Genomic DNA, 15,396 nt, shown 5'->3' with positions numbered 1-15,396 from the left:
TCTTCTGCCAACTGGAAGTGATCCCAGGCTATGCTCTGCTACTTGCTCTCACCACTGGTGCCACCAGCCTGAGAGCAGATGTCAACTTGCTACCGCTCATGATGTATATTGCTCTACACACAACAGCGAGGACATGTTTGAATTGGGTAGAGGGAGAACTCAACTGGCCAGGTGTTGCTGGCGCCATTGCCAATGCTAGCACAAAAACTCCCTGGATCCATTGTAATTTGGCTGGCTTCATCCATACTGCAGGAGCGGCTTTGCCTGCAAATTCCATCCACTTCTATCAAACCTGAATCATGCACTTTGATGAAGCTCCAAATCACAGTTTTGAACAAAATGTGTGGCCAGGGCACATCGCTACTATGAATACTTCTATAAACCAACAGACAGAGTGGTTGGGAGTACAACCCTTACCCGCAGGACAACCTGGACTATTTAATTGTGCCAACTCTTACCTGCAAGAATTCAGTCGCTGGCTGTTTCTGCTTCTCCTCCAGCTCCTTAATAAGGTCATCGATAGAGGACATTTCCTCAGAGAGTTTTGCAATATGTTGGTCCCCACAGGATTTAATCCCATCGTCCAGTTCCTTCAGTTGAGCCAGTAGGAGGCGCTCTTGTTCTTCCAGAAACTGGTGCGATTGCTTGAAATCGGCCATGATTTTCTGCCGCTCCGATTCCGTCCGCTTCTGTAATGAGAAAGTCAGAGCCAGTCAAATATATTTAGGTGCTTCCCTGATTTCACGTACGCAAACTGACTGGGGCGGCAGTTCACTTCTGCACTGGCAACGGGACAGCGCTTCTTCCACAATTGAAGAGGGCAGGCAGACTACCTTAGGGGAATCAAGGCAGACTGCATGGCTCCGTTGCACACCCACAATAATGTTAGGTGTGACTTCTTTCTTTCTGATAGTGGAGCCTGGCTAAAGTGGGAAGAAGAAGAAGGGGTGGCTTTGCTGCGTTCAGTTCTTTTAAAAGGATTAACGGGAGAGCTGGCCTATTTTTTTTCGCTCAGGGGCAGCATTAATTTTGGCTTAACTTCCAAAGTTTGCATGCCAGCAGTGGGTGTGGTCAAATGTGAATGTGGCCACCCTCCTCTCTCAAAGTCACATAGCCTCCTGCCAGCTGATTCCTGTCAATCAGCTAAGGTTTTTGCCTTTTCTACATGCATCCAGTGATCATCCCGATGGCCAGGGAAGCAGCATTTATATTACCATCAGGGTGCTGGGCAATAGGGACACGAGTGGAGGTGTGGTCTAAACCCCTGAGCCTCTTGGGCTTGCTGATCAGAAGGTCGGTGGTTTGAATCCCTGCAATGGGGTGAGCTCCTGTTGCCCTGTCCCAGCTCCTGCCAACCTAGGAGTTCGAAAGCACACCAGTGCAAGTAGATAAATAGGTACCACTCTGACAGGAAGGTAAACGGCATTTCCGTGCGTGGCTCTGGTTTCCGTCACAGTGTTTGGTTGAGCCAGAAGCGGTTTAGTCCTGCTGGCCACATGACCCAGAAAGCTGTCTGCGGACAGACGCCGGCTCCCTTGGCCTGAAAGCGAGAGAGCTATGGCAACCCCATAGCTGCCTTTGACTGGACTTAACCATCCAGGGGTCCTTTCCCTTTCCCTTACCTGCTGGGCTATGCTTTTCCTATTTCTATTTTTTTCTCTTCTCGCTGCCCAAGCAACTTGGATGGGTTGGGTAGATCAGGCATTCAAATGTGGGACTAAACCCAGGACACTGTGTGAGTGAGGCACAGGCCAATTCATGTTTTGCTAGCGAGGTACATGATAGGAGCTGAAGCTCAGAGTTTTCCTCTAAGTTTGCTAGAGAAGACTCTGTGAGAGACACTCCCACTGCCTGCCTGGGTACACTTTTGCTTTCTGCTCTTCATCACTATGCCAGCAACATGAGAGTATCTGCTAAGTCTGAGCTCCATGCTCAGGCTCCATTTTTAAGCTAGGCTTAAGAACGTCTTTGTAACTGAATTACCATTTTAAGCCTGCCTGACAAACCTGCTGTATCTGTTACTCTTCAGCAAGTATTTCGAGTGTGTAAATGTTATTTGTACTTGTTATGGGACGTTGTTATTTTAAGGTTTTAAAAGGGGGGGGGGACAGCAGGAAAATCCAGCCTGTCTTAAAGTATTCTGGATTACTTAAACTAAAAGTAGCCTTTCTAAGCTGCAAAACGATGCACTCTACTGAAACCACAAATGTGAGGAAGGAAGGGTAATATCTAATAAATATATCCAGGGCTTTTTTAAATCTGGAACTCAGTTCCGGCACCTCTCAGGTGGGCATCATTGCCATTATAGGAGAACAAGGGAGGCGTTTGTGGCAAGTTCTGGCACCTCTTTTTTCTGGAAAAATAGCTCTGGATAAATAGCATCTATTCACATCCCAGCACTCAGAACTAAGGCCTCACCCTGGAAGTATAAAGATGCTGGAGCCTCTACAGTCGAGTACCTACCAGCAGCTTCTGGCTTTCAGCCTCCCCACTCAGTTTAGAAGCCAGAATTTCCTTTTTCTGTTTGTTCAGGAATTCCAAATGACCCTGGATTTTACCCTGAAAAAAAGGAGGCATTTGAGTTCATTGTTGGGACAGAGATCTTTTTTTAAAAAAGGATTTGCAATGTCAGTTCAAGGCTCTTAAGTACACAAAGACAGAGGAGAGTCGGGGACATTGGTGGGAAACCTCAGGCCCAATGGCTCAGAACCTCTCTGTCTGATATTCAGGATTCTAGGCCCCAGGCCACCCACACCCCCACCCCGCTGTTCATGCTATGCTTCTAAATTACCCTATTTTTCACTCTATAAGACGCACTTTCCCCCTCCTAAAAAGTAATGGGAAATGTGTGTGCGTCTTATGGAGCGAATGCAGGCGGGAGGCTCTGCTCTGCGCTCCCTTTAAAGAGCTGCACACATGCTCTGCTCACTCTTGGGGGAGCCTTCCTCCTGCTGCCCGGGAGAGGCTCACACGGCTATCCCATAAGCCAGGACAGCAAGAGGGAAGTAATAGTGCCACTGTATTCTGCTCTGGTCAGACCTCACTTGGAGTACTGTGTCCAGTTCTGGGCACCACAGTTCAAGAAGGACACTGACAAACTGGAACGTGTCCAGAGGAGGGCAACCAGAATGGTCAAAGGCCTGGAAACGATGCCTTATGAGGAACGGTTAAGGGAGCTGGGCATGTTTAGCCTGGAGAAGAGGAGGTTAAGGGGTGATATGATAGCCATGTTCAAATATATAAAAGGATGTCACATAGAGGAGGGAGAAAGGTTGTTTTCTGCTGCTCCAGAGAAGCGGACACGGAGCAATGGATCCAAACTACAAGAAAGAAGATTCCACCTAAACATTAGGAAGAACTTCCTGACAGTAAGAGCTGTTTGACAGTGGAATTTGCTGCCAAGGAGTGTGGTGGAGTCTCCTACTTTGGAGGTCTTTAAGCAGAGGCTTGACAACCATATGTCAGGAGTGCTCTGATGGTGTTTCCTGCTTGGCAGGGGGTTGGACTCGATGGCCCTTGTGGTCTCTTCCAACTCTATGATTCTATGATTCTAGGCTATCCCAGAAGCCAGGTCCCTCTTGCTGTTCTGGCTTCTGGGATTCAGAATATTTTTTTTCTTGTTTCCCTCCTCCAAAAACTAGGTGCATCTTATGGTCTGGTGCATCTTATAGAGCGGAAAATGCGGTATTTTGCTTATTATTTCATGAAATTTATACACCGCCTGATTCATACCCTCCAACATTTCTCCGGTAAAAATAGGGACATCCTATTCCATACCCTCCAACATTTCCCTTGTGAAAACAGAGACGTCCCCTCCAACATTTCTGTGATGAAAATAGGAACGTCCCAATTGCAGAAAACAAAACAAACCCTTTAAGCAGTTTATATTTTTAAAAAAATATAAATAAATAAAGCTGCTGTGGTAGCTCTCTCGGCCCTTGGGATGGGGAAAGGAGAAGGCTGTGAAGGTTGCACATTGCAACTCTCCTTCAAACTTTGTACATGTATATTTGAACATGGCTATCATATCACCCCTTAACCTCCTCTTCTCCAGGCTAAACATGCCCAGCTCCCTTAGCCGTTCCTCATAAGGCATCGTTTCCAGGCCTTTGACCGTTTTGGTTGCCCTCCTCTGGACACGTTCCAGTTTGTCAGTGTCCTTCTTGAACTGTGGTGCCCAGAACTGGACACAGTACTCCAGGTGAGGTCTGACCAGAGCAGAATACAGGGGCACTATTACTTCCCTTGATCTAGATGCTATACTCCTATTGATGAGGCCCAGAATTGCATTGGCTTTTTTAGCTGCCGCGTCACACTGTTGGCTCATGTCAAGTTTGTGGTCAACCAAGACTCCTAGATGCTCCCTTGGCTCCATTCGGCAGGACTCTCCTTATGTCCTTACAGCATTTGCTTGGGATGCTCAACGAGGGTCAAGACACTTAATGGAAGCAGATGGATGGGTCCCCCGTTCCTCATACCCTCCCACCTTCCATCTCCTACCTGATACGCTTCAAAGGCCTCCTCCTTAGGGATCACCTTGTGGTCCCTGTGCTCCTTGGATTTGTCACACACCACACAGATGGGGTCTTGGTCGTCTTCGCAGAAGAGTTTCAGGGGCTCCTGGTGTCTCTCGCAAACCCTTCCCAGCGCTTCCGCCCCTCTGGCCATCTGAAGGCTGAATTTCTTGGCTATTTCCACAATGCTGGCCAGTTGCCGGTTGGTCCTGACATTCCTTTGCTGACAAGGTTCACTGCACTGGGGGCAAGAAGCATCCCTGTCAGGTCCCCCCCAGGCCCGAGTGATGCATGCTTGGCAGAAATTGTGGCCGCAGTCTACGATCACTGGGTCTTTGAAATACTCCAGGCAGATGGGGCATGTGGTTTCCTCGCAGAGGTTCTGGACTGGGCTGCCTTCTGCCATTGTGTCTCCCTGAAATGGTAACGAAGGCTTCAGTTTCCCTTTTCTCATTTCGCAACACTGGACAAGCAGTTCCCTCCCATTGAAAGAAATGCGTAGATAAACCTTTATTGTGTAGGCAGAAATTTACTTTATTTCATACTAAAAATGGGTTAGTACTGCAAGCTGAAATGGACTGTTCTCTGAAATTCCAAATGTGATAGCAAAATGATAACAATAATAATAGCAGCATAGGAAACCCTAGAGAACATTAAAATATAAGTCATGTTGGCCCTAAGAAAAATCCCATAAGCCCTAATAGGGGGGTGCTTTTATCAGGCTGCAAGTTTTGGAAACTCTTCATCAGGCAAGATGGTAAACAAAGCGGGAAGAGTTAATTCCTAGTGAGAAGAAGAAGAAGAGTTTGGATTTGATATCCCGCCTTTCACTCCCTTTAAGGAGTCTCAAAGCGGCTAACATTCTCCTTTCCCTTCCTCCCCCACGCCAAACACTCTGTGAGGTGAGTGGGGCTGAGAGACTTCAAAGAAGTGTGACTGGCCCAAGGTCACCCAGCAGCTGCATGTGGAGGAGCGGAGGCGCGAACCCGGTTTCCCAGATTACGTGACTACCGCTCTTAACCACTACACCACACTGGCTCTCAGTGAGCAAATTAGAAATAACTATTGAAAATAGCTTCCAAGTTCAGTCCATATTTGGTTGGTTCAGTGAGCATAGGGAGAGCAAGCAAAGAACCAGAACCATATCAAAATGAAAGTCAACTTAAAATTTACCTGTGACTAGACAAATGGAGAAAAATCACAAGCATTCATTTGAAACAGCGAAAACCTGATGCAGAACAAACAGCATTTCATATATAAAACACAAGTACAAAACAACGGATTAAGCAATTACAATGGGGCTGTAACAAAACTGAATAGCAGAAACATATAACTATTTACATCCGCAGTTTAAGGCACCTAATAAAGCATGGATGTAAAATAAAATATAAGGAAGCAATTCCCCTTCCACCCGCCCCCTCCTCTAGTTCAGCTAACTTAAGAGAAGGAACAATAAGTAGGTCTATATTACCCCTGGGATTGGAAGAGTTTAAGAAAAACAAAAAAACTTCATTGAGCAAAGCCTAAATAAAATTATTGCGAATTGGGAATGTATTGATCAAAAAATCCACCAGACTTATTGTGGTCCCCACTGATTCCTAATGGAAGATTGCCCAGGCAAAAATCACCCATGAGGGTCAGGGTGGAGGGAATCCGTCCCAATAAATAATTGTATCGGAAGTATAAATACGTCGAGATGTATAGTTTTTTGATATTTGATTTTTTTCCAGAAGCTATCAATGGATGTATTAGTTAATTATGTATGCATTTGTATGTTTGAATTAATAATAATAATAATAATAATAATAATAATAATAATAATAATAATAAATTGTATCAGAAGTAGAATGAAAAAGGAAATCTCCCCCCCCCAAAAAAAAACCACCCCAAAAACCCACCAAGCCAGCATAACTTTGACATTCATGAGAGATGCCATATGTCGGGGACAACAGTGTAGCTTAAAGGTCAGTAGCGTAGCGTGGATTGTCAGCACCCGGGGCAAGGCAAGTAATTTGCGCCCCCTAACCCTAACCCACAGATGTTGCGGCCGGTGCGGCCGGCCCCCCTGCACCCCCCACGCTACGCCACTGTTAAAGGTTGATTAAGAAGGAAACAAGAATAGGGTATAGAACAGATATGCAAGACGAAGTGCTTTGAGTGAACCGAGTTGTCACCTTGCTCCTAAAACACTGGCTTTTTTTTGTAAATTTACTCCCCTTCCTTCTACAAACACCATCACACACACAGAGACACACCCCCTGCCCTTCTTTTCTACTCTTCCTTCTCAAATATCTGCCCCACCTACCTGAATTCTTCTTGTTCCTGTTTTCTCCATTTTCTGGCAGCTCAGCTTCTTCCCAAAAGAACCCCCTGGAAACTCACCCAGGGCTGCTCTGCCCCAACTAATCTGTAGCCCTTTGAAATGCTACGTGCAAAGGCAAGAACAGCCTGACCTCAACTGGGGCTTGCTTCTGAAACGAAATGGCGGGGCTCAGGCTAGAAAGCTCATCCCAGGTGCTGAGGTTGGTGATTGGGTGCAAGATCAGGTTCACCTGATAAGCGAGGGGGGAAAGGAGGGCTGGACTTTGACTCCTCAGCAAGTACAAACATCTGCAGGTGAAGATGGGGGCAGAAGCTACCTGCTCTCCACCCCTTTGTTCATTCCCATATGGGGAGGAGGCTGGTCACAGAGCAGCTGTGAGCTCTCTCTATCTCAGGAGAACAACCATATTGTGAACTTCCCCACTCACAAACCCCACTGTGTATGTTGTTGCAGGGGTGCCAACCTGAATAAAATGTTGGGGGCCCAGTAAGCCCCACTCCACATAGTCAATCGCATGATATGAGTATTGTTGGCCCAGAAATGGAAACAGGAAGAATTACCGATGAAAGAAGAATGGCAGACGAAATTAATTGGACAAGATGACAGGAAGGATTTGAAACCTGCGGGACCAGAGATTCTCGGCAGACTGGAATAAATATGTGAACTATTTAATAATAATAATAATAATAATAATAATAATAATAATAATAATAATAATTTATTACGGTATTTATACCCCTCCCATCTGGCTGGGTCCCCCCAACCACTCTGGGCGGCTTCCAACACATTTTTGAAAACAAATATTTGAAAAGCAATTGTAATCAACAAATTATGCTAGTAGGACTACAAGACGTTTTGTAAGGAGGAAAATATGAAATATTGCAAGGATGGTTACGAAGAGAGTTGTTAGTTAAGATAATTAAAAGTAATAGTGAAATTAAGAAATGTAAACTAAGTGAAAAAGATTAGAAAATTTTCAGATGTGATTGATGTAAGTCTAAAAATTGTGTAAGATATGAAATTATGTTAAATGACTGTTGAAAATTTTATATATATATATATATATATATATATATATATATATATATATATATATATATATTTTCACATGATATGACACACACACTATTTCAATGGCAATGTCCATCAAGCGGGGGGCTGGCCCTCTCAAATATTTTATAGAGGGGTGCGACGGTACCTCGGCCACTAGAAGTTGGCTCCTATGTGTTGTTGTAAAAATACAATTGAGGATCAGGGCCCCCTCATGGGTTGCTAAGCAGCCTGAAAAGTCAGGGGACTACCACAACCGAGAAAAAGAAGAGCATGGCAGCTTTCAGCTGTGATCCTGTTTATTTCGTTGCAGCTGGGTTCTCTGCAGGTGAGCAGCATAGAACCCGTTACAAAAGTAACTTGGAGTAACTTTTTAATACCTTAGGTTTTGGGTGGTATAAAGTGACACAGGCTTGTCAAATTACAGGTAAAATGGGGCAGGTTTTGATTAGATTGGAGAGGGGTGCAAAAGGTTGGCACGAGTGCAAAGCAGAGGTGCAGTGTGCAAGAGCGTTTACACTTGACAAGGCTACACCGGTGTGACAATCTGAAGTGGTTTGGGGAGGCAAAGCTGGTAGCCGGGTTTGGGAGAAGGTTTGGGAGCAGCGGGCAGGCTGCTTGCCAAGAGAGGGGAGGAAGAGGACAGAGAAGAGGGGGACTAAGAAGCTGGGTGAAGGGAGAGGAGGCAGGTTGCCATGGGTGGAGAGTCATGGTAGAGAGCAAAGGAGAGGCAGCAGCAAAGGGGAGAAATTGCAGGCATCACCTGAGGAGTTTGGGCGAAAGGGATGGAGAGGAGGAGGCTGGAAAAGGGGACTGTGCTGCTTGGGGAGGGGAGAAAAAAGTGGGGAGAAGGAAAGCCTCCCAAGGTGTGATTCAGAATATTTTTTTTCTTGTTTTCCTGCTCAAAAAACTAGGTGTGTCTTATGGTCAGAAGCATGTTAGGGAGCGAAAAATACGGTATATTGATCTCCTGTCACCTAGATTATATCAGTTATATGATGGGATATTTAAAGATGGAATCATCTTGACATTATTCAACCAGGTTTACATTACTGTTATTCCAAAGCCCGGCAAGGACCTGACGCAATGTGCCAACTATCGCCCAATTTCTTTGATAAGCATTGATGCAAAAATCTTAACAGCGATCTTGGTAAATAGACTGCAAGGAGTAATACCAACTATTACTAAAAATGGCCCAACAGTGTTTATAAAGACGAGACAAGCTGCAGATAACAGCAGGCTGGTGCAATATGGACAGTTTGAATGCTGGACATGGGATCTGGGCTATCGTCCAGACTTCCCTTGGTGATTATTACCTATCCACGGCTCCTGGAATATCCCTGTGGCCATTGCCCCAGTCCAACCTGTAAACTGGAGAAGTTCCAGTCCAAGAGGATCCATGTGTGTGTCAGCTATAAAAACAGATCAGTTCTCTCTTCTGACACTGACTCTCACAGCATCACCTTCACTTTCACCAATACAAGAAGATCAAACCTATCCATTCTTAAGGAAATCAGCCCTGAGTGCTCACTGGAAGGACTGATCCTGAAGGTGAGGCTCCAATACTTTGGCCACCTCATGAGAAGAGAAGACTCCCTGGAAAAGACCCTGATGTTGGGAAAGATGGAGGGCACAAGGAGAAGGGGACGACAGAGGACGAGATGGCTGGACAGTGTTCTCAAAACTACCAGCATGAGTCTGACCAAACTGTGGGAGGCAGTGGAAGACAGGAGTGCCTGGCATGCTCTGGTCCATGGGGTCACGAAGAGTCGGACACGACTAAACAACTAAACAACAACAAAATGTTCTCTGGGGAGGGGGTCTGCTCCTGGCTCAATCCATCTGACAGTAGCAAAACTCACTTGGTTGGGCCAAATCCTTTAAAGCAAGGGAGGGGTACATGGAAGGAAAGAAGGCATCAGATCCTCTTCCCACCCACCCCATTAGACTTTCTTCCCCCTCCTACCCCCAAAAAGCTCCCAGCTGTTTACCCCCCAGTGTAGGTTTCTTACATTGTGGGGAAATGTCTGGCAAAAGTGCGTTTGGCAGGGAAGGTTGTATGTGTGGTGGGGAAAGGGTTCAGCACTCTAAGTCCCCCACACACACACTTTACAGGGAGTTTGTAACGGACGGATTCTGACATGCTGTGTCACTGCCGCCATGTGCAGCCACCAATTTCTTCTTTCTTTCTCCCCCTCTCTGCCCCCCTGCAAGTTGTCTGTCTTGGGGCAAATCTGGATCATGGCCTCCTGTTGTTTTGGGGAACCACATTGTTCCCCTTCTTGCTCTCTCTGGGGCTGATGGGATGTCAACAACACTATGGCTCTGCTACCCTGATGTGTAGTTTGTGCGAGTCTGTTGTTGGTAAGGGCTCAACGATTAACAAAAAACAAAAAACCCAAATGAAGCCCTGATTCAATTTGGGACATGGCATACAAGACTAAACTTCCCAATAAAGTAAGTGTGAAGGAGGGTAAAGACTGGCAAATTGCCCTTTCATTGGAAAAAAAGCGAACCTTGTTTGGAATAGTGACAAGAAGAGGTTTACAAGAAGTGGTGCAACCTTATTCATTCTTGGCAGGAGCAGAGACGAGGCCGCTTACAAATTTGAGGTTTGCGGAAAGGAGGTTTCAGTTTTATTGTTCCTGTCCTTCATTAACACTCAGTGGAGTTTCCAGAGTTCTATATATGAAAAAGTCTGCAGTTATTTCCAAAGAAGAGGAAATCCGATATTCAGCAACGCTGAATATTTTGTGTATTTTGTGTGTTGTTGTTTTGCAGTTTTGTATTAATAAAGACATCATAGTGAAAGGAAACGCCATTAACATCTGAACATGAATAAAACAGTAAATGTTTACCACTGGAGAAAAAAGGAATCATTCCATTTGTGATCCACATTTACTGGAGCAGTGCAGCCTTGGGAGACGCAGGTGATTTCTCTCTCCACTCCCCCCCCCCCCAAATTTCCAGGCAGGGTGAAAAATATTTCCGGGGCCATTTCCTTGCAAAAACTATGGAAAGGAAAGAAATAACAGAGACGGTAGGGATAGAGGCATATAAAAAAGTAAAATATTTAGGAATATGGATAACATAAAAAAAAATTTAAGATAATTATGAAAAAAATTGGCAAGAAATTAAAAGAAATTTGGAAACATGGAAAAGGATGAACCTCCCTTTAGAAGAAGAAGAGTTGGATTTGATATCCCGCCTTTCACTCCCTTTAAGGAGTCTCAAAGCGGCTAACATTTTTACTGAAATGGGTTACTTCCAGGTTTTGGCGCTTGTGCATGCGCAGAAGCACTAAATCATGCTTTGCACATGCGCAGAACTGCCAAATCGTGGCCCGTGCCTGTGCACACACGGCGCTGTGGGTTGTGAACACTGCGGGTTGCGAACGTGCTTCCCGCACGGATCACGTTCACAACCCACTGTACAAGGCTTCAATACAAGTCTCTCTCTCTCTCTCTCTCTCTCTCTCTCTCTCTCTCATGAGAGGGTGCAGCCCTTTAAGCTCAAGAAAACTTGTAAAAGGAGGACACCTGTACTTTGCTTGTGGCAATTTCCAAGGTCCTTTCCTGGTGGGCATGCAGTCCACATCTTGGTCACTTCCTTGAATTTCCCGTGTTGTGCTTTGCCTCCTCACACCTTGCCTTTAACAATACTTTGCTGTTTTTAACGTAAAATGCCCTTAGGCAGGACCTCCTGGCAGGAACATCAGTGTTGCTTTGGTTGATCCCTGACCGTTTCCCTCAGTCAACCAGAGCACAACTGTTAAGTGTCTTACTTGGCCATTTCTTAAAGATGTCCCCAACTAATCATGTTCCTTGCTGCTGCAGTTGGCTCTGTCTTGCACTCCTCAACACCAGAGAGCATACAACAAGGTGAAATGTGCATCATGAGGGAGAAGAGCAACTCGGGAAGACTTGGGAAGATAGCATCAGGTACGCTGCTTGGGGACATCCCCCCCCCCCATTTGTGTGTGAGAGGGGGGGGGGAGATTTTGCAGTCAAAACTACAGTAATAATGCACATACTTACTAGTTAGCATGTGAATGAGTTAAGACCATAGAGCTGTCTTGCTGATAGGCCACAGACCATAGAAATGTAATTGGTAGAGGGGGCAGTGTGTGGTGTCATTTCCCTTTCTCTCCTGAGGGGGGAGAAGCCAATAAATATTTTCTGTTCCTTCTCTCTCTCTCTTCCTTCGACCAACAATGGAGGCAGACATGCCTCCACTTGCCCCAAATTCTGGTGCATGCCTGAAGCTGTTTGTTTGTTTGTTTGTTTGTTTGTTTGTTTGTTTGTAAATACAAGTATTATCTTTAATGCCTGAAGCTGTTTGTTTTTTAAAAATACAAGTATTATCTTTAATGCTGTTGCTGCTAAGGATGATTATATGTTTTAAACTTACTTTTCAGTCTGTGGCCTGTTTTTTTTTTTTTTTTTTGTTTTTGTTTTGTTTTTGTTCTTTTTTATAAACGGGGGAAGCAAAGGAGGAGATCACCCTAACGGCTAATTCCTATGATTTGAATTAAACTGCCTAAATTGGGATTTAAACTCTGCTCAGCCCCACCCTTTATAAGCAGACAATAAGCTGATTCTTTTGTTTGTTAACTCACACACATGTGTCTGTGGAGGGATAAAATATAGTTAATATATTCCCACACTTACCTAATAAAAACCCATCAGAGAGCATAGGGGAGGTTGAGCCATTCCCTCCCTCTTTTTTAAACTCTCTCCTGCTCCTTTTTCTTCTCTTCCCACTTCCCTCTGGTCCTCCCTTCCTTCCTTCCTTCTTCATAGCTCCAGAGGCTGTTAACCCCTTCCACCAGCAGATGGAGATACACAGAGCAATCCTACCTGAGTCTGCCCAGACATAGGTTCTATGGAGTTCAGAAGGATTCATTTCCAAGCTACCAAGTGTAGGAATGCAGTCTTCAACTTTGTTCCTTGGGCAAGTCACTGCCCTCTGAGCCTCACCACCTTAACGAAATCCATAAGCTCCACTCTGACTAAGGATGGGGAGAAATTCAGGTCAATTCACACTGAAAAATGAATCATACCTAATTCGCTCTTCCTGAAAGTATATGCAAATTGTGATATCAGCCTCCTCCGAATTTTGCAGCACAGTTCTCCAAGGATGTAATGTGTACAAACATGCAAAAAAGTGTCAGGATTAGCTAGCAACATAGATGGATTTTCATGAGTACTTAAAAAAAGAAAAGAATTTGCACAGCAATGTGAAAATGTGGAGAACTGAATTTAGGAGTAGAAAACATAAGAAACCAAAAATTGTTAATTTGCCATTTCCTAGCCCTGACTCCCACCCACCCCTCCAAACTCTAGCCAACCCATAACCCCCTCAGTAGCTTCCTAAACGCAGAAAAAACTATTGTTGTTGTTTAGTTGTTTAGTCGTGTCCGACTCTTCGTGACCCCATGGACCAGAGCACGCCAGGCACTCCTGTCTTCCACTGCCTCCCACAGTTTGGTCAGACTCATGTTTGTAGCTTTGAGAACACTGTCCAACCATCTCGTCCTCTGTCATCCCCTTCTCCTTCTCTCTTTCCCAACATCAGGGTCTTTTCCAGGGAGTCTCCTCTTCTCGTGAGGTGGCCAAAGTACTGGAGCCTCAGCTTCAGGATCTGTCCTTCCAGTGAGCACTCAGGGCTGATTTCCTTCAGAATGGAGAGGTTTAATTTTCTTGCAGTCCATGGGACTCTCAAGAGTCTCCTCCAGCAAAAAAAACCTGAAGCAGGAATCGGCAAGCCACTCCAGTATCCCTGCCCAGAAAACTCCATGGACAAAGACAACAGGCATATAAATAAACTATAGGGTATCACAAAAGATAGATGCACACATGCACCTTGCCCTATAATTCAAACACTGACCCGGCCCCCTCTCTCTCTGTGTGTGAATCTCTCTTACAGTGAACATAGTTTTGGATCCAATAACAGCAAATCACTACCTCATTCTCTCTGAAGACGGGAAGAGTGTGAGATGTGGAGGGGAAAGGCAAAATCTGCCCGACAGCCCAAAGAGATTTGATCCGAAGACCTACGTGCTGGGCAGCGAGAGATTCCGTGCAGTAAGAAAATGGTGGGAAGTGGAAGTTGGGGGAGAGAAAAATGCCACGTGGGCAGTGGGGGTGGCACGCGAGTCGACCCCGAGGAAGGGACAGGTCAGCCTTCAACCTAGTGTAGGAATCTGGGCTGTCGGGAAAGCCATAGTTGGCTCATTGTATGGACTTTGGGCTTTTACTGCCCCTGAGCGGCTTTGCTCCTGAATCACGAGCTCAGGAAGATCCGGGTGACTCTGGACTATGAAAGGGGTTCTGTGGAATTTTTTGATGTCGAAGGAGATGTCTTGATCTTCACTTTCCCGGAAGCGTTCTTCTTTGGGGAGGAAACCTGGCCCTTTTTCTTGGTCGGGCAAGGAGCTGAACTGAGCTGCTGAATCTCCTCACAGCCCCCTCCCCAATCACCCCCAATGCCCTGAAAAAGAGGAGTTGTTTTTGCACTTCCCGTGCAGCTGCATGAGATTGGCATGTGGGAAGAACAGTGTTCTTGTGCTTTTAACAATGGCCTGGCAGGCAGAAATCCAACAGGCTAAGCCTCTTCTAGTATGAAAATACAGTCATGGGAAAAGCTTCATCATGACTGCATTCCCTCTCATTTTGTATTATGGCAGCCATGTTTTGTTATGGTATGATGCTATATGCTCCTATGGCAGCCATTTTGTTACTGGTACCGACAGCACTCCCTCAAAACTTGAAATGTACCCTCGTCCAAAAAAAGTGGGCGCCCGCTGGTCTACAATATCAGTTCTGTACTGTACTGAGTGTTTTGCATCAATAAACCATCTCCTTGTTTTCAGTTTCAATGTTTATTCTGTGGTCCTTATCCCTGGCTGAGGTGAAAATCTGAGCCTACAATAACAACCTAAAGAGAAAATGTCCGCCCTCCTAAGCAGAGAACAAAATTCATGGAGAATTAGGGTATGAATGGCTATTGGCCTTGCGGACGATGTATTTTCCCTGCCTGTCAGTCTGAATACCAGATGGTGGGAACAGAGAGTGCTTTTCTACCCTGGGCTTCCAGAACATGGTTGACCACTGTGAGAATGCAATATTGGGCCAAATGGGCTTTTGACTTGATCCACCATTCCACACACACGCAACGTTCTTCACACACACAAAGCTATGTCACCCGACAGAGTTGCCACTGCAGACCACCTGAATGAAGCTCATAGACCTCTGACGGTCCACAGACGCACTCTGGGAACCCTTGGTCTAGAATCCTAGAAGCCATCTGTGGTTATAACAGGTGTGCAGGCTATTCCTGGTTTGGCAACACGTGTATCCTCTGTTCCACAAGGACAAAATTTATCAACTCCACATTTATTGTACACCTGGCCTTGAGATCAGAGGTAAAGCGATGCATTTAGCATGGACAGCGCCATGTCACTAGCTCTACTCATTCACAGCCATTCCAACATGCTTCCATGTTCAG

The 15,396-nt window shown here is 45.4% G+C and overlaps 2 protein-coding genes across 3 annotated transcripts in view; one reads left to right on the top strand and one right to left on the bottom strand.

The window, feature by feature from the left end:
* The window catches only part of LOC310700932 (uncharacterized protein), a 43,408-nt gene extending 36,458 nt beyond the window's left edge, over positions 1-6,950 (bottom strand). Inside the window, exons 1-4 of the mRNA XM_083490885.1 lie at positions 6,820-6,950; positions 4,501-4,929; positions 2,464-2,559; positions 459-689 (exon numbers count right to left, since the gene is read on the bottom strand). Coding sequence (XP_083347011.1) covers positions 459-689; positions 2,464-2,559; positions 4,501-4,929; positions 6,820-6,849 — 786 coding nt within the window. The 5' untranslated portion in view covers positions 6,850-6,950. The remainder of the gene's footprint in view (positions 1-458; positions 690-2,463; positions 2,560-4,500; positions 4,930-6,819) is intronic.
* LOC310701545 (zinc finger protein RFP-like) overlaps positions 1-14,767 on the top strand; it is an 85,208-nt gene extending 70,441 nt beyond the window's left edge. For both annotated transcript variants that reach the window (XM_083492618.1, XM_083492617.1), the window contains exons 7-8: positions 11,724-11,828; positions 13,816-14,767. In XM_083492618.1, the coding sequence (XP_083348744.1) occupies positions 11,724-11,828; positions 13,816-14,171 (461 nt within the window). In that variant the 3' untranslated portion in view covers positions 14,172-14,767. The remainder of the gene's footprint in view (positions 1-11,723; positions 11,829-13,815) is intronic.
* Positions 14,768-15,396: the final 629 nt, after the last annotated feature.

Source organism: Podarcis liolepis, assembly GCF_965112155.1.
Source record: "Podarcis liolepis genome assembly, chromosome: 2".
Classification (NCBI taxonomy): Eukaryota; Metazoa; Chordata; class Lepidosauria; order Squamata; family Lacertidae; genus Podarcis; species Podarcis liolepis.
This window is presented reverse-complemented; position numbering and strand designations above follow the sequence as displayed.